Below are 19,992 nucleotides of genomic sequence, written 5' to 3'. Positions count from 1 at the left end.
TGGTGGAGGATCAAAATCTGACAGCACTTTTCTGCTTTTTTAATAATTCCATCTGTTTTAAGAAGATCTCCAGCACCACTGGCTGAAATGCAGCCCCACTGCAACAGATACTCCACCGTGTTTTACGGGTGGCTGCAGACACTCACTGTACCTCTCTCCAGACCGCCAACTTGTCCAGTTTCCTCAAATATTTAAGGAGACACTGGACATCAAACCAAGATATTAAACTTCTTTAGCTAATAGCCCTTTGGGAGTCACCATGTTAGGGTGAAAACACTATTTTATGTTTGTCAGACTGTGTTATTTCATTGTTTGTAGATTCAACTAAAGAAAGAAAAAAAGATTTTTGTGTTTTGTTTTGGGTTTTTTTTTTTTGTGAGAAGCAGATGGTAATAAAATGCCTAAAGATACAATTTAAAAATGGTTCTTTGCTAAACTGTGTTATGTGTGAACACAGCACTGGTTCACCCCTTGAGCTAGATGCATTTTTGTGTGCTTGAATGATGTATAGGTCAGTGTTAAGTGGCTTAACAACATTTCTCTGACAATGGTCAGGTACAAGGACTGGACTGAAAATAAGTGAAAAAGCAGCCAATATAAACAACAACAACAACAACAACAAAAATAACCAACAACTCAAAGTCCTTCAGAAAGCCTGGAGAACTATTGTTCAAGGCCATTTAAAAAATCCCAAGAAGGCCTGACTCATTGGAAGCAAAATGTAAAGAAATGAGGGTGGCTCAATACTTTAGCACAGTATTGTATATATATTAATTATGTCATCATCAAACACACACAATGATGTAATCAGGCAAAATGTCAACCCTCCAATGACATATACAATTTAAAGGAAAAAGTGGTTATAGCCATAGTTATCATATGCATACTGAGGTCACAAGAAGCTGTTTGTGCTCATGGCCACTAAAACAATCCAAAACAGATGATTGGAAGAAACAAACAAACTGACAAACACAGGGAAAGAAATCTAACTATCACATGTGGCTTGGCCATATAACAAAGAGTGATTTACTCACCTCAGTTAATCACAGTTAAGCTACTTAAAAAAGAAAATCAGTGTGTAAGTAGAGTGGTTTGTGGTTGGATGAGTGACGCATGAGTTCAAGCGGTCTAGCTTCCAGCCATTTAAGGGAAAAAAGATTAGCCAGGTCTGGCCAGAGATGACAGTCAGCTGGCTGAGGACTTTTCCCAGCTTCACCCAAGGGTGTACTAGAACAACAAACTCAGGGGAAGGTCATCAGACCAGGGGAAAAAGAAAATCTCCCCCCTCGAGCAGTTGGGCTGCACACGATATACTCGGTAAGAAAATGTAAAAGAAAAAAAAGAGAGAGAGAGAGAAAGTTGTGACATTTTACACAAATGTATACTACAAAAATGGATTGGTCGCTCCAGCTACTGGGTTATCTAAGACAAATAATGTGGGAGTGCATTCAGCTACATCACTTTAGAAAAGGATCCAGTGGAATCATTTCTATGAAATAACTTCTGGGTTTGGTCACTGTACCAAATCAAACAGATAAAGCATTTTAAGGCTGCAGTAATGCTTCTAGTTTGTTGAAAGTTAAGTTCAGGGAAAAAATGTTGATTACCTTCTACTTTTGTTGATCTGTCTTCTTTAGAGCATCTTGGCTTGTCACGGGAAGGAAAAACACGGGCAGAATCATCATTAAATATCATTTATGTGTCCTCGGGGCCAAGCAAGCGAGTCAGCATGCATAATACCAGAACCCTGAAACTGGCATGACATTATGAAGTATTTATTAATTTGAGAAATTCCACCAATTTTCCTGTCAGTCAGACTGTGTGTCAGGGGAAAAAGCAACTATTTACCAACCGGAGTCAGAGACACTCAAACAAGATTTGACCCAAAAGCCACAAAAATGATCACATGATAGAAATACCTCTACGCTATTTAAATACAGAGTCATAACAGGGTCACACAGAGGGTGCAAATGTAAATTGCCATTAAAGTGTCACTACGTCTTGTAGGGGAACAACTCATGGAACATTTTTGTGATTAGACTCAACCTTATTTTTGACTTACTGCTTACGGTTTGACTTTCATCCCAGAAGCAGCAGGTTTCTCTCAAGTTTAAATTTCTGACACGTCCTTTCCTGCATTTTGGTGGATTTTTTCTGCACCATTTTCCACCTTTTATGCAACATGGTTGGAAGTGTCTTTATGTATGAAAAGGGAAAGTTTAATATCACCAGTACTAAATCAACACCTGTACAGATTTACTCTTCTGTGCTATTTTGTGTCAGCTCAGATTGACAGTGTAATGAACTGACTGTTTACCAAGCTATTAGTGGCATCTTTAATCTCTTTAAATGGGAACCTCTAAAGTAAATAAAAAATGAATTTATTTTCATTAATCAACGCCTGAACAACAACAGTTCATTTAAAATGTCGCGTGTCTGTGTTTTGTGATGATTTTTGGGAATCAACTATGCATTTTGAGTCTGGCTGAAAAAGGAAGAACAGACAACAAGTTCAGTTGATAAACTAGGAAGACTTCCAAACTTGGGGTGGAAAAAAAGTGGGTTTTGGAAAAATCGCAGTGATGAACATCCCGGTTTCTTTGCATGACAAGGACAAGCACGAAATGTGCCTGGACATTTTGTTGTTGGCTTCACCCAAGGGTGTACTAGAAAAAACTAAATCTGGTGTTAACAAAGGGGAATCAGCAGAAGTTGCTGATGAGCAGAGAGAGAAACGAAGCAGCAGTGAGGTCGACCGGAGAGTGACAGAGTGACACTATTCTGAAGCAAAGTGTGAAAGGTTCCAACAAACAGATCTTTCCTTAAAACTGGACACAAATAAACCCCCAATGCAGAGAGGCCTGATACGAATTCAGTCTAGCAAGCACATTTTTTTCCTTTCTAAAAAACACAAACGTGATAAGTGAAGGACTTGCAGATCGCCTCCGGAAACTGTGCCTTCGAGAGATTTTAAGATTGCAGTAGTTTTGTTTGCACTTGTCCTCACCGGTTTGGTTTCTTTGCATGACGAAGACAAGCACAACGTGTGCCTGGACATTTGCCTGCATGTTGCCTGCTCCAGTGCTCCATCTTGGAAAAAAAGGTCACACTTTTGGAGAAAGTGTCAGGAAAAACTGCTGTTGCATGGCAGGGCTCTCTCTTCTCTGAGTCCAGGGACACAGTTTTGTCTGAGGCCAAAGGTCTAGAGTATTCAGTTGATGTCCCTGCAGCTAGCTGGACTGATTGCATGTTAATGGATTAGACAAGCACAAACCAGAACCATAAAGGGCTGCCTGTGTCACTGTGCCCAGCTTTGGACAGTATCTGGAGGTGGATAGTACAGAGGAGGGTGGCTTAGTTAACCCACTTCCTGTGGCTCCCTTACAAAAGCTCAACTCTTCAATCCAAGCACTGCAGATTCTCCACATCCCAGCTGGACAAAGTTTATCAGGCTCAGATGGGCACTGCCCTGCCATACTGAACTTGAAAAATAGAAACAAAATATTGATCCTATCGCACTAGTATCGATCCAGTACTAAGAGCAGGTTGGTATCATCAATATTTTTATGACCACCTCAGTTCAGTTCATTTTTATTTCAAACATTTCAAACATGTGCCTTCACAATCATTACAAAATTTGTTTGAAAAGTAGTAGGCAGAAGTATATACTTATTTGTCCATACCCCCTCAAGTTTCACCATGTAAACGATATTAGTGTCACCTCTGGAGCTGGAAAACTACAAGTAAAATCTATTATCTGTGGTACATTCATTGTTCATATCATACTCTTCTTCCTGGACATGCAAGCTGTAAATGGTTTTAAAATAAACACTTAAAACTGTCTCTTATAGAGTAATTTAAACAAAACAGCCGACTAAATAAAGCCCTGATTTTATTCTGACCTAAAAATATCTGCCACGCTGTAAGGAGGAGAAGAATAACCTCAGCAGCGTTACATAAACGTGCAAAAAAAATAATCGTGTCCAAAATATAAAAAATCAGCCCATGACTCTGCTTTGGCTGCATCTCCGGCGGTTGCAACAAGTGGTTTGACGGACGTTTGGTTTTCATTAGGTCGTCTCGACACTGACCCCCTGCCCTGTCTACAGTAACGTGAAACCAGCCCGCTGGCAGGCGCTCTGTGCGGAAGAGAGGCGAGCAGAGCTGATGCAGTCTGCACTGCTTTCACAACCCGGTCGGTCCGCGGGGCTGGACTGCGCTGCCTGCTGCGCACAGCGACCACAAGCTCCCCAAGTAGTGACCCACCAGCAGCGATGCGTGTTATGGCCACGCAGTAGCATTCACCGGAATAGATGGTGAAGCAGTCTTTTGCAGAAGGGATTCTTCTTGTTTTTGTCTCCCCTAGAGGTGCACTATGGCAGCCATGGTGAGCTGTCAGAGTGGCAGAAGTTTACGAAACGGCGACTGGGGCTTCGCACCTCTGCTGGCTGCTGTGCTGCTCAGCTTTCTGCTTGCAGGGATGCAGCAGACCACAGCGTTTCCCACCTGGAGGTTAGAGGTATGCTGTGACCACTTTTTCCCTGCAGCTGCAGAGTCCGGCACATAGTTGTGCTTATGAAGTTATTAAGATGCTGGTTACCTTTTGAAGTCACATAACGCCAAACTCCATTCAGAATTCTGCTCCATTTGCAAAACTGTTTATGTAACAGACTACATACGGGGGTAGAAAAGTAAGGCTTATTGAAAGTTCATGGTGAAAGTGGCAGTAGTGGTGAACCCAGCAATGAAACGCTGTTTTATATTGAGAGTAAGAGGCAAGGTAAAAGCAACGCACCATATATTTACCACAAATCCACAAAGGTTATTTATCTGCTTTATTATTAGTTGTGCTGGCTGTGCCCACTTGACAATCAGCAAAACAGAGCAGCAGGTATCAGGAAAATACCAGATCATTTAGGAATGATGCACATCATTTTCTTTCACTGTTACATTATGCAAGAATCCGTGCAATTTTAAGCCATTCGTCTGGATCTTCAAAGATATTTTTAGCTGGAAATTCTCACATGAAATCAGTGAGTGATGGTAATAGGCATCAGATTCAATTATGTGAAGTTAGATGAAAGCTGCTATTAGGTTATGTCTGTGGAATGGGTCTCTGTGCAGTAATATCTTCAGCGAGTTGGATAAATGTGTTTCTCCACACATTTCACTCAGTGCCACCCACCCGCTGTGACATAGAGCCTGAGGGATCGCTTTATGTCACTGCCTTTGCCACACGCTCTCATTATGTGTCAGTCAAGAAGCCCGCTGGTGGGGATTACACAACTTCATGAAGTTAAGTAACAGAACAACCAAAGAGCATTTCTCATTGATTTATACTGAAATGAATCGGCAATTATCCACTGTAACATACTTATTATTTCTATATTACTAAACGAGATTTACAATATTTGTTTTGACAATGTTCAGCCTCGTTCTGTTTCATTTTAACATGAATATGTGCGTGTTGACAAAATGTACGACAGACAGTCTGTGTTTTGATTTGTGTACAGAAAATCGCTTTTGTTGACTAGAACCCTCAAAGTTTCTGAGGTTCAGATGAAAATCATAATCCCTTGTTTAGAAATTTCTGGAAACGAGGTTAAACTCTTCCAGACTCCCCAAACGATCCCTGTGGGATTTGTCCTCAGATGTTTCGCCCTCTGTCAGCTCTCACCGCCGGCTCTGAGGTTTAGTCTAGAGGACTAGTGGGTTTGCGGTTCACCTTTATTTGTGGCAAACATGCGAGATGAGCTTTGTGGTGAATATAACAAGACGTGACACATTAAGAAACGCGCTGGCTTTAACACCTCATAAGTCACTGAACGCATGACTCCAGCATGTCAGCTAAGGTCGGGAAAAGCAACTTTTGTATAAAACAGTGACCTATGCCTTTAATCTGGTAGTGAAATGTTATATTTAACACCAAACCACGAGAGATCGTGAAGTTTAATAACGGCGTGGGACAGTCTGGCCACCCAAAGTACTATTTTGGAAAGGAAATGAAGGAAGTACTGCATCTGTTTGTCTTGACTGGGTGAAGCAGGAACAGGAACTGGAGGACTGGGCGTAGATTCTAAAATGAAGGGAGAGACTTTGATATTTTCTCTCCATCTTCAGTGTTTTTCCTCAGCAAGAAACTTATATTTGTAAAAGAAAATTATATTTGTACTGGGCTTTAGTGTCAGAGATATTATAAAAGCAAAAGAGGCATGGTACTCAAAGAATGGGGTTGTGGTTTTACAGTAGAATCCAGCTTTATATCCAAGTGACTTCTGAAGTTTAAGGTAAAATTAAAAATAACCGCAAATAACTGCTTGGAGAGATTTTGAGGTGGCCAAAATGCAAAACTTGCTCCTAGAAGGACTTTGTTGGTGCGGCCTCTCGTGTAGGACCGTACCCCTGTAAAAGCAAGGTTTTCCTCTGATTGGCTGCCCCTCACAAGCAGATGATGCAAACAGCCAATGGTTTGGGGCTTCGGTGGTCACAATCAGAGCAGAGTGCCTGATATGACCATATTAAAGATGTCCACGCGTAATGACATCACAGAAAGGCAAGAGAAGGAAAAATTGTCTGAAACTGAATGGCTCACGGGGATAACTTGTGCATAATCTGACCTTTTTATTTGAACCTTTAGCCATTTTTAATCAGCGCATCCATGTTCTGAATGCTCGTGAAAATCCCAATGCTCTTAGGAATTTGTGGTGTCTTGCTCTCTGTTTTTCACTCAGACGATGATTGCAGTCACATGGAGACACTGGTTAGTTTCACACCCAAAGAGACTTGGCGAGCATGACCCATAGCCTTGTGTTGGCTGCATGTTAGACCCTGAAAGGACATTTCTAATCTTGTTGTCAGACCACAGAAGAAACACTTAGTCTGAAGCATAGTGAAAGCTTTCACTTTGCTCCGCTCTCTACTATAAAATCTTGTTCATCCCCTTGCATTTCACCTGACACACGGTATTCCTGCTCATCAGTCAGGCTCTTGTAAAGAGCCAGGTATAACAGACCAAGTGGTACTTTTCAACAAAGTCAGGTTTAAGCCTATATTCGCCCAGCGCCTTCAAAAGTGTGTGCTGTGCACGTGTCTCCAATGACTGCCAGTTGTGTACCCTCAGCAGTTTCTCTTTTTAAATGTCTGCCTCCTTAAAACCCCATTAAAGCCATCAGGCAGTGCGAGAAACATTCCTGTTGTCAAGCACAGGAATGGGCTCCTCAACGGAGAGATCGCAGCCCCTCTTCTAGTGCCGAAAAGCGGATTTATTGCTCAAACCTATTTCCATAGAAAGTTATAGATTTATTGCGAGGTGTGATCACTATTATGGAATATCTCTGCAACTCAACATCAGCCGCAGAATATTTATGAAAGCATTAAAACTCAAAGCACCCATAGGCAGCATTTCAGAGTTATAACAGAGTCCAGACTCCAGCTGTCATCCCCCCGAAGAGATATCAGACTCAACATACTGGTGAAAAGTATCAAACTTAATGCAACTTTTTTCTTACTTCTTTCCTGAGATGGAAAGTTGAAAATATAATATTCACTAATGTGACCAGTTGAATCTCATTGAATTCTTAGGAAAGCCAAATGAGTCTTTAGGATTCAGTTACTCCTGTCACAGTGTGAGGTCATTCATTCAAAGTTTCTCTTTGTCCAAGGAAGAAGCTCACACCACTGTGCTGCTCATCGGGATCCGCAAAGAGGCCCGGTCACAAGTACTTCACCTCTCCAGGAACAAGCGCTACACCCTCACCCCGGAGAAGCTCAAATGGGACAAGTTCAAGCTCACATACAAGTATTTATTTACAGCCTGCGATGCACAAAAGCAATACAAATTAGGCAAAGGGAGGGCGAATGTTTGTGCTATAAGAAACCGAGATGAGAGACCGAGGCTCCAGATTTCAAACAATCGTGCACTATAACTACTGTTAATGTGGGTTAGCTGCTACATTTTCTAATCTTAAGTCACTGTTTGCACTGAACCTTGTCCACCAAAAGTTTGTCGAAGCACCAAAAAGTGGTCTGACTGTGAACACTGTAAAATAGTGAGCACATATGGGACTCTGAAAGTCACACCACAGTTGCTTGGCTTCCAAAGAGTTGGATTGAGCTGTGTTAACTGTCAGGAGAAGATCCAGTAACTTTATTCATCCTGGAGCTGTAAAATGATCAGCTAAGGGGAAGATTAGATTGAGCTAGAGGAGCTCCAAAAACCGTTGGTTGGTGGTAGACAAACTTTTTTTTTTAAAACAGCTTAATCTAAGTCATTTTCGCACTAGTAAAATGGATGGTATCAACAATTTATTAAGTTACTGTCTAACTGTGATATTATAAACTATCAGGTCTCACTAAAACAGAGCTGTGCTGAGGAATGTGGGAATTCTTTTGTGTCTGAACAGTAGGTATTGTGTTTTGGCAGATTCCTCAGCGGTAGAGGAATGTGTTGAGGGACAACTATTAACCCCACCATGCTGTTGTTTCCGAGCAGGTTGCTCTCCTTCCCTACAAACTTGATGAACGCCAGCGATACACGTCGGGGAATCGCCAAGGCTTTTGGCATGTGGAGCGACGTCTCGCCGTTCACCTTCAGAGAGGTGCCGGCCGACCAAGAGGCGGACATCAAGATCGGTGGGTGCATCTCTCCCTCAAAAGATGTTGCTTGGTTAGTTCTGAGTGCCAGACTTTTCTGTTTCTCCCTGCTGTCGTCGCCGTAATTTCTTTGCCTCATTAAATCGCAGCACTGCAAAGATATTACCAAGCTTATATTCAACACGTTTCATAATTCTTAATGAAAAAAAATGTCTAACAACTTCCAGACATATCAGCTCGTGGCAAAAGTCCCTAAATTCCGCTTTATCTGCCCCCTTTGGGTGCAAACGAGAGTCCTGCAAAAATTCTCAGAGTGAGTGAGAGGAATGGTCGTCATCCTCTGAGTTTGTCGTTTGTGATCCATCATCTCCCCACTTCAGTCTCCACGGTGCAGGAATAATGGAGGGAGGGATTCCCTCCTTGGCTCTGAGCTATTTCTCTCTGTTTCTCTGTTTTGGCAGGCTTCTATCCAGTCAACCACACAGACTGTTGGCAGTCCCACTTGCACCATTGTTTCGATGGCATCACAGGAGAACTGGCTCACGCGTTCTTCCCGCCAACAGGCGAGATCCACTTTGACGACCACGAATATTGGATTCTGGGAAACATGCGCTTCAGCTGGAAGAAAGGCATGCATCTTTATTGTGTTTGCTGAAACTTTTAATATTTCATGCGTGAAGTAATGAATGCAGCAGACACCGAGCTGAGCTGTCTCTGTTGCAGGGGTTTGGCTGACGGATCTCGTCCATGTGGCGGCTCACGAAATCGGTCACGTCCTGGGACTCATGCACTCCATGGATCCCAAAGCTTTAATGCACCTGAATGCAACTCTGACAGGGCGCAAGCTCATCACACAGGATGAGGTGTGGGGTTTGCACCGGCTCTACGGTTTGTTCACAGTCCTTATGTTTTCTCTCACACAAACATTAAAGGTCTTCTTTTTGTACTTTCATAACACATCTGAGGATTTGGGGGGACTTACGTGGTCTAGATGACACGTTGAAAGGCATCCCAAAGCCTCTTGATTGAATGAATGAGGCCCATAAAGAGCTGGGATCGAGACACATGATGAGGCTGATGACACGTATGGCAGCATCAGGAACGAAAATGAGCATTGAGTGTCGACTGGTATTTCACAAGGGCAGAAAACTGACGGTGCATCTGGGAAGCCTCTCAACAGCCTAACAGAAGAACCTGCAGGAGAATTCATTCCCTCGGGCAGTTTGACAGGTTCAAGAATTCCTTAACGTTGTTGTTAAACATGGCCGAAGGAAAACAAGATTGATGCTGCCGCTGTCAGATGAGATGACGAATTGGGTCTAGACTCCAACTGGCCTTCAAACTGCATAGGTCCTGTAAAGGACGCTGTCCAACATCCCACTGGGATGATTTAAGGCATTGCCCGGATTGGACTACAGAATGTAGTCTGATGCTGGTATTAGAAGCGTCTAGATATTCCTGTAAAGGAGTATTCCTGTAAAGGAGTATTCCTGTAAAGGAGTATTCCTGTAAAGGAGTATTCCTGCGCGCTTCTGATCAAAACCAATCAAAATGTAGAGCACAATGTTTGCGTTTGATGACTGAAAGCAAAACATTAATGAATACTGTACAAAATACTCACGAGTGGTCTTTAGCGTGTATCATAGCGAGTCATTTTCACTGGCACAAAAAGCAGATTGTGTGTTTGTGTTTGGAGGGTTGGAGGTGTTCCAATTCTTTTGCCTGACTAAGAGCTGCCATCTGACCCTCCTCCTCACTTCATCTCTCCCCCTTCCTCCAGGATGTTTGGATCGTCTATTTATCTGTCCGGCCTGGGCTCGGAAAGGCTACTGCGAGAGCAAGCGCAGACTGATGCAGAAGCACTGCCCCTCCAGCTGTGATTTCTGTTACGGTAAGAAGCAGCAGTGGCAATGGCAGCAGGAGTCCAGGGGGAAGGAAAAAAAAAGAAGACAGAGAAAGTTTTCTCTCAATTGAGCAGCACAAGGAGCTGCTGTGAACCGTTTGCCAATGGAGCAACGGGAGCCAACAGGTCCAGCCATGCAGAGCTGCGCTGGAGGTTTTCAAGGGTCTGATTTGTAGGGAGATTACACTTGGCGCTGGGAGAGTCTGTGTTTTACTTCTGGAGAGTGGCAGCGTTTCAGAACGCTCACACAGCAGGGCTGCTACCTGTTGATTGCTCGCTCAGTGAGGGCTGCTTTACACAAGTGTTACTCATCAAACAACTGCTTCTGTAGGTTTATTGTAGGATGCTGTGGTGCAGAGATCTCCTTTTTTTTTGCACAACAAGAAGTGGCTCAGTTTTAACTATCACAGCCCCACAGACTGTGGCTTTCTGAGATTTTTTTGTCAGCAACAGGGGGACAGTGTGGAGAGAGGCAAGAGGATACGATTCCTGGCTCACAGTAATCTGTTCCTCATTGCTGATTGGGAGACGTTGTACGGCTGTGGAAAATTCCTGAGTGACTCCAAACCGCTGGAATTTCAGACTGTGGCTTGAGGGTTAGAGACACACAAGGTCAATTTGGATTTTTGCAGCATTAACGAGGGCGACTGTTTTTTAGGCAGACTCTGAGTTGATCACGAGGCGGCCTGTTGCGCTTGTCACCAGATGGGAGAGATTACACTGATAACACAGGCACACCGCCAGCAGGTTAGCAGCATGGATGTCTGACGTGATAACGCTGCTATCAATGATTTTGACAGTAATCAGCATTTTGGCGAAGCGTTTGTGAAAGCATGGGCGTTTCTGGGATTTAAAAACAAACAAAACATGGGGTTCGCACGCGGGCTGAAATCAAGAAATCTGTATATTTGGTGAAAAATAAATAAACAGAGTGAAGAAACCTGGCGTACAAAATACTGATAAAAATCTCTCATGTGCAGCCCGACGCCCAGATAGAGTATTATATCAAAAGTCTGCGTAGTGCCCGCACAGAATATCTTTAAAGTACTAAAGGAAAATGACTCATCAGGTAGGAACATGCATTCATTCATCTGTGTTTCTCTTTAATGTTGCTGCTAGAGAGGATATTATTTACTTATGTACTCTCGGGTAGTTTTACCTACAGTAATTCTACATTAATATAGCATTTCAGCAAATTAAAACAATAACTAATAAGTAACTAAACCTTAAAAAATATGGAGTACAAATGACACTATGTGCATCCAAAATATAGTGGAAAGCAGAAAGCAGGATAATTTAATTTCTTAATTTTTTGACTAAACAAGACTTTCGTACTTTTTTTTAAAGTTCTCTTGATGAATGGTTCGCCAGGCTTTCTGAAGATTTTTCACAGCTTCTCTTTGGACATTCGCTGCTTTTTCACTCGTTTGTTTGTTTGTTAAGTCTCATAAGACTGACCTATCAATCATTCAATCATAAAAAGATGCTTAACTCAAGGGATGAATCAGTGTTGTGTCTACACATAACAGACAATCTTAGAATTACTACCAGTATGTAAACAAAAAAAGCATCATCTTTTCCATTTCTTTAGTCAAATCTATGAAAAATACCAAAGATAACACCATTTGACAGGCATGGAATCGTATTTATGCACCAACAAGATGATTCCCAAAGAGCTATTAGACAAAAACTTGGCATATCTCGGACCTCGACATTATTGAAGCAGTGTGGGATTATCTTGACAAAAGGCAGCCAAAATCCAAAGAAGAGCTTTGAATGCCCTTTAAGAACCCTGGAGAACTATTCCTGATGACTACTTAAAGAAATGACAAGAGAGTTCAAGCTGTGTGGAAGAATAAAGGTGGTCATAACAATAATGACTTTCAAGCTCACTAGAATTGCACACAAACTCTGTTTTTGCCGTATATAATGTATTTCCATGTATGATTGCATAATTTCAATAAACTGTTGCACCTAGTTCACATTTTCCTTTCAGGCACTGCTGTGTGAGGAAAGGCTGTGACAGCTGGAGACAGTGAAAGAAACTGAGGTTTATGGTTATCACAAATCTTTTAGTTCCTCTTTGATCACGGGTGGGAAACATTTATTTCATACAGCCACACTGACTAAGTTAGATAAAGTCAGCCAAGAGCCACACACCGGCTATATGAATGGAAACACAGCTACAGGTTAGAGTGATTAAATTACTAATATTCAACCCAAACGTTGTATTATCGTTTAAATTAGCCCACATCTTGCAAGTTGTCACACTGCACATGTGTATCTTAAGAGGATCATTTTATGGTTAAGAACACCAAGTTATGACCTTTGCATTTCCTGTTGTGGTGCAGCAGCTCACCAGTGTTTTCTTTTCTATCCTCTTCAGAATTCCCTTTCCCCACCGTAGCTCCCACCCCGGCTCCCCCAAGGACCAAACACAAGCTGGTGGTCGAGGGCAAGAAACTGACATTTCGTTGCGGGAAGAAAATAGCATCAAAGAAAGGCAAAGTACAGTGAGTGTCTCTCTCTCTCTCCCTCCAATATGTTATCAGTTTACCTGGCTACAGTGATGCTACAGTACTGCAGTTGCTGAGCGCCGTCTCTAACGTGCGACTCCTGTTTCAGCTGGTACAAGGACGGGGAGCTGCTGGAGTTCTCTCACCCGAACTACATCTCACTGAAAGACGACCACATTACTATAGTGGCCAACGCCATCAACGAAGGCACGTACACCTGCATCGTTAAGAAGAAGAACAAAATTCTCACTAACTACTCGTGGAGGGTACGCGTGCGCTTCTGAAGCAGAACAGCCCAGCTCCTCTGCACACTGAACAGGACATATTCACAGATGGTCACCAGGAGACCTCACTCACTAGGGCACATACTAGTATTTTTTGTTTTTTAAACATTCTTCCTGTATCCACGTAAAATTGTTGACCGTCTTTGTGTAAATGCGTTTACATCTGTGCAAAGAATAAATGCTCTGTGACAGATATTTTTTTGTGGAAAACACTACCTGACTATAAAAAGCTGTTTGTGGCAGATGCTGTGGTTTGCATTTTATTTGGTGATGAAAGTTCAGTGCAGCTCTCATCAGCTGTTCGGGACGATGACGTCAGTCTGGATTCATCAAGCCTGGACTTCTTCAAAGCTCTTTCAGCTAAGGCAGCTGAAGGAGTCCAAGGCCACCCACGGGATTCCTCTGAAAAATAGGGACTAATTAGTTGCACAGAAACCCAGAAGATATTAGTACTGTTGGGAGAACTCACCATAGCTTCTACAAAATGTCCCAAATGTCTCTTTTTTTTTTTAATGGACCTGAAAAACTTACAGAAGCCCTTGCTTTAGATGCATAGCATTCAAATAATTTACACACTGCCCCAAGTAAGCTACTAAAGCCAGAATAAACAATGTTGTCTACAGCCTTTGGAACCATTTGGACCTTAAACCGCATATGGAACACCTCAGACGTCTAGCTTACTTTACTAGTCGCACGCTGAGGCCAAGAGTCTGCCTCCAGGGACTGAGCAGTCAGTTCCACTCGCAGCTCTCTGTCCAAGCTTATTCAACACATCAGGTGTAATAATCTGCAAAAAGGCCTACGGTGGGTCCAGGGGATAGATAAAATTGATTAATGAATATTTCCATTTAGTGCTGGCTCTGCGAGCCCCAGGGCAGGAGGGGCCTTTTTTCAGTACCTGTTCCAGTCGTGCAGGGACCCGAGCTGCACTGTTTATTTTTCTTTGGCTCGAAATCAAAGAATTTATTGGTTTCATTCTGAAGTCAGAGTCATTTAAAAACAAAAGCAAAGCAAGCCGGGGCCTCTTTTTTCCCCCTGAAAGAACAAAGTACTGAGACAAAGTGTGCAGCACAAGGAATGACATCACTTTTGGACAGCAGCTACCAAGCTGGTTTGAAGGCTGGATTTCTTTTAGGCTCGACTTCCCTTCATTTTTTTCCCCCTCCTTTGGCAGTGTGCGGTTGTGTTTGCATAGCTTGGACAGAGTTTATAAATATAGGAAAAAAGGCAGACAAAACAAAGTTTCAAACTTTATTTCTAGCAAAAACATCAGTTCCCTGTCATCAGGAGAGCTGACATTCCCATTTAAATTTTAACATTATGCTGGATGGAACACACAGCAAATGCTGCATCATTATACAGTAGCTCAGGCAGCCAGGAAATACCAACCATTTATAAAACCTGGTCCTCTCTCATGAAATATAAAAGGGAAAATAAAAGTCAAACATGAGAGAAACACTTTTGATTTTTGATGGTTGTTTCTCCTCTTTAAGAGCTACAAAGGTCACATTTCAGTTAGTTAAATGGCTTAATAAAAAAAAACACAAAAAAACAAACAGGAAGAGTGGAAATTCAACAGGTTTGAGCCATCAGTCTTGCTGTGAGACAGTCTTGACTATGTGGTAACAGTTGTAAATGATCAGATACTGATCTGCTCTAAAGCTGTAAACCAGTGATACCATCCGGTTCCAAACAAAAAACAAAACAAAACAAGAAGTCCCACGAGTCTTTGCTGGATCTTTTTCTGTTTTCCAGCTGGGCGTCCTGAAGCTTGAGGCTCAGAACTTGAGGCTGAATCCTGGACCGACTGCAGATGCCCCCTGATAGCTGGTTGTCAGGTGGAAGCCAGTATCTCTCAGGTCATCATCGCCCTACAGAGACAATGGAAACATTCACAACTTGTAGCATTAACAAAAACTTTTGAAATCTTGCACTTCTTACATGCTTATTACAAAACTGACCAATATTATTTTATTACTCTAGTTACCTTTGGAAACCCCTAACCTGAATTTAATGAGGGATTTGATTACAGCTAACAGTTTGTATTAAGACTATTATTATTAACACTCCAAATACTTAATCACAAGCTCCAGCACAATTTTTTTTCATCCTGACGAGAAGAAAAGTGAGACAAAAATACACTTGTCATGGTCTAATTGGCGTGTAAGGCAGCAAATACCAACACTTAATTCCACTGAAAAATCTCAGTAGTGGCCTTAAGCTGCTGGGTGAGCCGGACCACTGCTGAAAACATTAGGAACTAAAAAGTGCTCATCATGGAAAACACGAGGAGGAAATACGCGGACACAAAGCAGAAGCCTGTAGGTCTGTAATCTATTTAACACAGGCAGCGTTCAGAAAGCCTGGTAGCTGTGTGTAATGGAGAAAAGTCAGGCCTAATGCTCTTACCAGGTGACTGTAGCCCAGGCCTCCCTCGGGTGGACGAGGACTGGTGCCTCGCTTCACCCTCTGCTGCTCGCTCTTAGCTGGCCAGGTGGGGAACATCGAGGAGTCAATGGGGAGAGGAGACTCCCTGAAGTACTCATGTTTGAGAGCCTCATCTGATGAAATCCTTTTACTGGGGCAGTAGGTGAGGAACCTGGAAAACAATCAATAATAATTTTAAACTTATGTTTTAGCAGCGTTTCATCAGAGATGCCAAACTGCCTCGGAGAACTCAGGCTTCTTGTGTGGACAAAACTGCCAGACCTGCTCTCACCTCAAGTTTTTTTTTTTCTCTGCTATTCAAACGGGTCTGCCTTTTAGCTCAATGAAGGCCAGTTCCACAGTTGGAAAACCAATCAGGGCTCTGTAGGTAGGATTAACCATGAAGGAGCGATCTTTCTGTGCCATGGCCAAAAAATAGTGACGAGAAATGGCCAGCAGAATGACGCATGCATGGATGGGATTGACGCAGCTTTACAGGTTGCTGTAAGTTAACAGCGCCTAACAGCTAATTAATGGTTTCTGTGTAATCAAAGTCCTGCTGGTGGTTGTGTCTGATACGAACATTTGAAGATTACACATGTGCCAGCTGACTTTTAATTTATTGGGTCACAGTCACACTGGGTAATGCTGGCATATAACTGGCATCAAAATGCTTGAAAAGCTCCATTTCACCGTTGTTTTCCCTACTTTTTCTACTCTAAATGATGTCAAAAAAAATCATATTCATAATGTGGTTGTCTACAGAAGGACTACCCACCTAATCTCCAACGCCCCCAAATAATATTAACAAGGATCAGTCTGATTATTCTGCAAAGTTACTCTTACATAGTCAAAGAACAAAAATGTTTAGTGTTTAGTGTATAACAGTGTATAACAGGCCCTGTAGTGACACAGTCTGAACACAAGGTGTGGTGCTGATGCCAAAGGCCAGAGAGTTTCTGCAAACAGTCGTAATTATACATGACAGGAGCAACACAGACTCAGACTCTGTCTGAGGGGAACCCTCCGTAAGTGAGTGCAGACATTAAACATAAAAGATTTTACAAAACAAATGATCTCTAATTTAACGTGAGAGGATATCGACAGGAGGATTAATGGCTGGGATTAGACAGACACCAGGCCTAGAAAACAAGAGCACTATACTAGCAACATAAGACAAAACCTGCTACTTGTGTTCAAGTATTTTGTTATCCACCATTTTGTTATGGAATTACAAAAATGTGCACTCTTCCTGTCCTGTAAGCTTGTTCCGTTTCTTGACTGAGGACCCAGCTGCTTTTCATTTGAGGACTACGGGCCTATTTATGCACGGGACACCAGGTAATGGAGACTCATTATCTAACAGGATAGAAACAGGACAGAAAAAAGGCAGTATTCTGGCTCTCTAGGAGGATTAAAATTGGGATCTCTTAACTACTACATGTTGAAATGGTAAACGTATAACAGGTTAAAGAGTTGTGAATTGAAACCTTCTTCAGTTAGACACTGAATCTGGGTCTTCAAATGCTTTCACACACAGGAGAGGTGTGATATTGCAAACAACAACCAAAAACCCATTGCTCTGCAATGTCAACCTGCCAGATACATCTCCAAAGTTTCTCTGTACTGCTCAGTTGTGAAGCTTTTTTAACAGCACTTCCCTACGTGTTGTACACTGACAGCTGAAGTTTCAGCAATTTCGGAAATGAACCAAATTTCCACCAAATTGTGGTTCCTCACACAGCAGCACAGCGAACATGTTGTTACCATCCTCTGCAGCTGGGGGCTAGCTGACCAGCATGGTTTTATCATTTACAGGTGTAGAGAAAAGTTTCTGTGGCTGGTTAAAGACCTGAGAGGACAGTTGAGAAGCTCATCTGCGCAGTGCAGAACAAAGCTGATCTTTGGAATGTGAGAGAAAGAATTATGAAGCCATCACTGATTTTCCCTATTAAATGTGTGTTTTCTAAAACATTTTCCTGTACTGTGGAGCGTCACCATGGTGAGTGCGTGTGTGTGAAACGGAACAAGGGGGATGGAACTGGACTCCTGCTGGGATATATCCACTACTGCTGTCATGTTTTAAGAAAGCTTGCCAGAAGTGCACCGACTAAATAAAAAGCTGTGGAAAGAGTAACAGAATTTGACAGGGTAGAAAAGGGTTCGTCCAAGTAAGGCAATTTCCACTGCAGGAGCTGTGCTGATTGTTACCTAATACATGCTCTTCATCACTGTATACCAGTGATATGTGTTCTCTCAACACTGAAAATTTGCCATCAAATATTTACTTAAGTCTATGGGACTTATTCTCTACTCCTTAAAAATGGCTAATTTATAATGTATTTGACCTTTTTTTCAAATGGTGTCTTTATGGTTTATAACCTCTTTAGTATCTTTTGAAAACACAGAATCTACAGACACATGAAAACAGACAATAGCTGGAATACTACAACCTGACTGCAGTGCAGTGAAATGAGTTATGTTTCTTATGAAAGAGTAAAAAAAGTCTCTAAAAATCCTACTTGTTCATTAGGTCAAAGCCCTGGTCTGACAGCAGTGCTCCAAAGCGCTTTCGCAGGTTGTTGTAGGGGTACTCTGTGAAAGTCATCTTCTTCACAGCGGGCAGCTCGCTGTAACCGGGCCAGATCTTCTCGCTGGGCGACCCTAGATCCTAGAGTCAACACAGACAAGTCAGCAGACATACTTTTAGTCCACCCCCCCAAAAAAACAAAACAAAAACAAAAAGTGGACACGAGAGATTCCCAGTTTGGCTGATGTGCTCATTAACTGCAGAAGTGGCAAGTAGCCAGTCCTTGGTGCATTTCAAAACTGATCACTGGTAACAACAACATGGAATGCCCAGGTAACATCGCTTCATATTGCTGTTATGCCTAATTTAGATCATTTAGTGTAAGGTATAACAACATCATCTGGGGTGACAGCTACCAGCAGCTCCACCCTGTGGTTCACTGCAGAACTGCACTCTGACAGAAAACCTTACAAGCAGTAAAAATAAAAGCTTTAATATTTATAGTGACAATACCCCACCTTTTATAAGCACAAATGAAAGCATTTACCTTGAAAATCTTGTTAATTTGGTCAATTTCAGATTTTCCAGGGAAGAGAGGCTTCTGAGTGAGAAGCTCGCCAAATATGCAGCCCACTGACCACATGTCCACAGCTGTGGAGTATTCCTGCGGAGAGAAGAACAAACACAGTGGCAGCCCACAGAAACATAAAGTAGACTGTCTGCCTGGCACGTTCCTCCTGGAGTTTATGTGAAAGTGGATGCACACTGACGGGTCGCTGGGCCTCTGCCGTCTGACGGCATAAATCATGCACTGTAAAACTCTAATAGCATTTTGTGGTATCTGGTGTGTTACAAGCCAAATGCTCAACAGATGTTGTCTTCTATTGGAGAGATATGCCTTTGTGTAAAACAATCAGTCAGGATGATGTAACTATTATCTATGAAAGGCCATCACTTTACTGTCTGTAGTTTCAGCTATTGTATTCAGGATTCATCAGACTCCTGCAGTGTGTGAATTTGAATCCTCACCTTGGCTCCAAGCAGCAGCTCAGGCGATCTGTACCACAGGGTAACCACCACCGGGGTGTAAGGCTTCAGGGGGGAACCGTACTCCCGGGCCAAACCAAAGTCACCAATCTACAATCCAAGACGGATGAGGAGACCTTTGAAATGCTCTAGTTTGGGCTAAATAACAGTATTTCAGCATTAAAGGTGTTTATATCAAAATCATCTGACCATTAAAGAAGAAATCAAATGACTGCATATCCTGGCAACAGGGAGTCATATTCAATTTGAAAAAAAATTACACAATCGAGTGTAATTCACATTATCTACTGCCAATTTGCATAAAATTCACACCAACAAGTGTCTGTAAAAAGTTTGTTTATTTACACATGGACCCAATCTTCACTACCCTTTGCCAGAAATTCATGCTCTAATTGAATTCTACTAATCATGTGTTGTTTATGCAACTGTGTTCACGCTGCTAGCATGTTGGAAAGACGCATTAATGAAATCACCTTTTGGATTTCCTCCATTACTATGCTTTAAAAACAAATGTGAAAGATTAAAATTTTTTTTAAAAAGTGAGACAGTATTTAAGAGTCAAACCAGGACTTTTAAGTCTTGTCATCTAGTGACTGTTCTTAATGAAGACTAGTGATAAACCAACTATCGGTGTCTCAGGCTACGTTCACACTGCAGGTCTTAATGCTCAATTCCGATTTCTTGATCAAATCC

At 42.2% G+C, this 19,992-nt stretch overlaps 2 protein-coding genes across 9 annotated transcripts in view; one reads left to right on the top strand and one right to left on the bottom strand.

Annotated features, from left to right (window-relative positions):
- The first annotated feature begins 4,122 nt into the window (after positions 1–4,122).
- Positions 4,123–14,426, top strand: mmp23ba (matrix metallopeptidase 23ba). Of its 2 annotated transcripts, none has more exons than XM_085147345.1 (8): positions 4,123–4,519; positions 7,662–7,798; positions 8,492–8,631; positions 9,054–9,221; positions 9,316–9,484; positions 10,326–10,483; positions 12,882–13,008; positions 13,121–14,426. In XM_085147345.1, the coding sequence occupies exons 1-8, from the start codon at positions 4,376–4,378 to the stop codon at positions 13,293–13,295; spliced, it is 1,218 nt and encodes a 405-aa protein (XP_085003471.1). In that variant the 5' UTR covers positions 4,123–4,375; the 3' UTR covers positions 13,296–14,426. The 2 variants fall into 2 exon arrangements, with proteins under 2 accessions (XP_085003471.1, XP_085003470.1); XM_085147344.1 differs by having other exon boundaries at positions 4,133–4,519; positions 9,316–9,480; positions 10,373–10,483.
- Positions 14,427–14,532: 106 nt separating this feature from the next.
- cdk11b (cyclin dependent kinase 11B) overlaps positions 14,533–19,992 on the bottom strand; it is a 39,296-nt gene continuing 33,836 nt past the window's right edge. For all 7 annotated transcript variants that reach the window (XM_085147337.1, XM_085147336.1, XM_085147335.1 and 4 more), the window contains 5 exons: positions 19,282–19,389; positions 18,800–18,916; positions 18,245–18,393; positions 15,705–15,894; positions 14,533–15,166 (listed from right to left, as the gene is read on the bottom strand). In XM_085147337.1, coding sequence (XP_085003463.1) covers positions 15,074–15,166; positions 15,705–15,894; positions 18,245–18,393; positions 18,800–18,916; positions 19,282–19,389 — 657 coding nt within the window. In that variant the 3' untranslated portion in view covers positions 14,533–15,073. The remainder of the gene's footprint in view (positions 15,167–15,704; positions 15,895–18,244; positions 18,394–18,799; positions 18,917–19,281; positions 19,390–19,992) is intronic.

Source organism: Neolamprologus multifasciatus, chromosome 20 (genome assembly GCF_963576455.1).
Source record: "Neolamprologus multifasciatus chromosome 20, fNeoMul1.2, whole genome shotgun sequence".
NCBI classification, from domain to species: Eukaryota; Metazoa; Chordata; class Actinopteri; order Cichliformes; family Cichlidae; genus Neolamprologus; species Neolamprologus multifasciatus.
The sequence above is the reverse complement of the archived record's forward strand: the minus strand, read 5'-3'. Positions and strand labels throughout refer to the sequence as shown.

Bases quoted from the DNA above. Each gene is read 5' to 3' on its own strand.
- mmp23ba (XM_085147345.1), top strand. From the start codon at position 4,376: ATGGCAGCCATGGTGAGCTGTCAGAGTGGCAGAAGTTTACGAAACGGC. The intron at 4,520-7,661 runs GTATGCTGTGAC...TCTTTGTCCAAG, and splicing joins TTCCCACCTGGAGGTTAGAG to GAAGAAGCTCACACCACTGT. The intron at 9,485-10,325 runs GTTCACAGTCCT...CCTGACTAAGAG, and splicing joins TTGCACCGGCTCTACGGTTT to CTGCCATCTGACCCTCCTCC.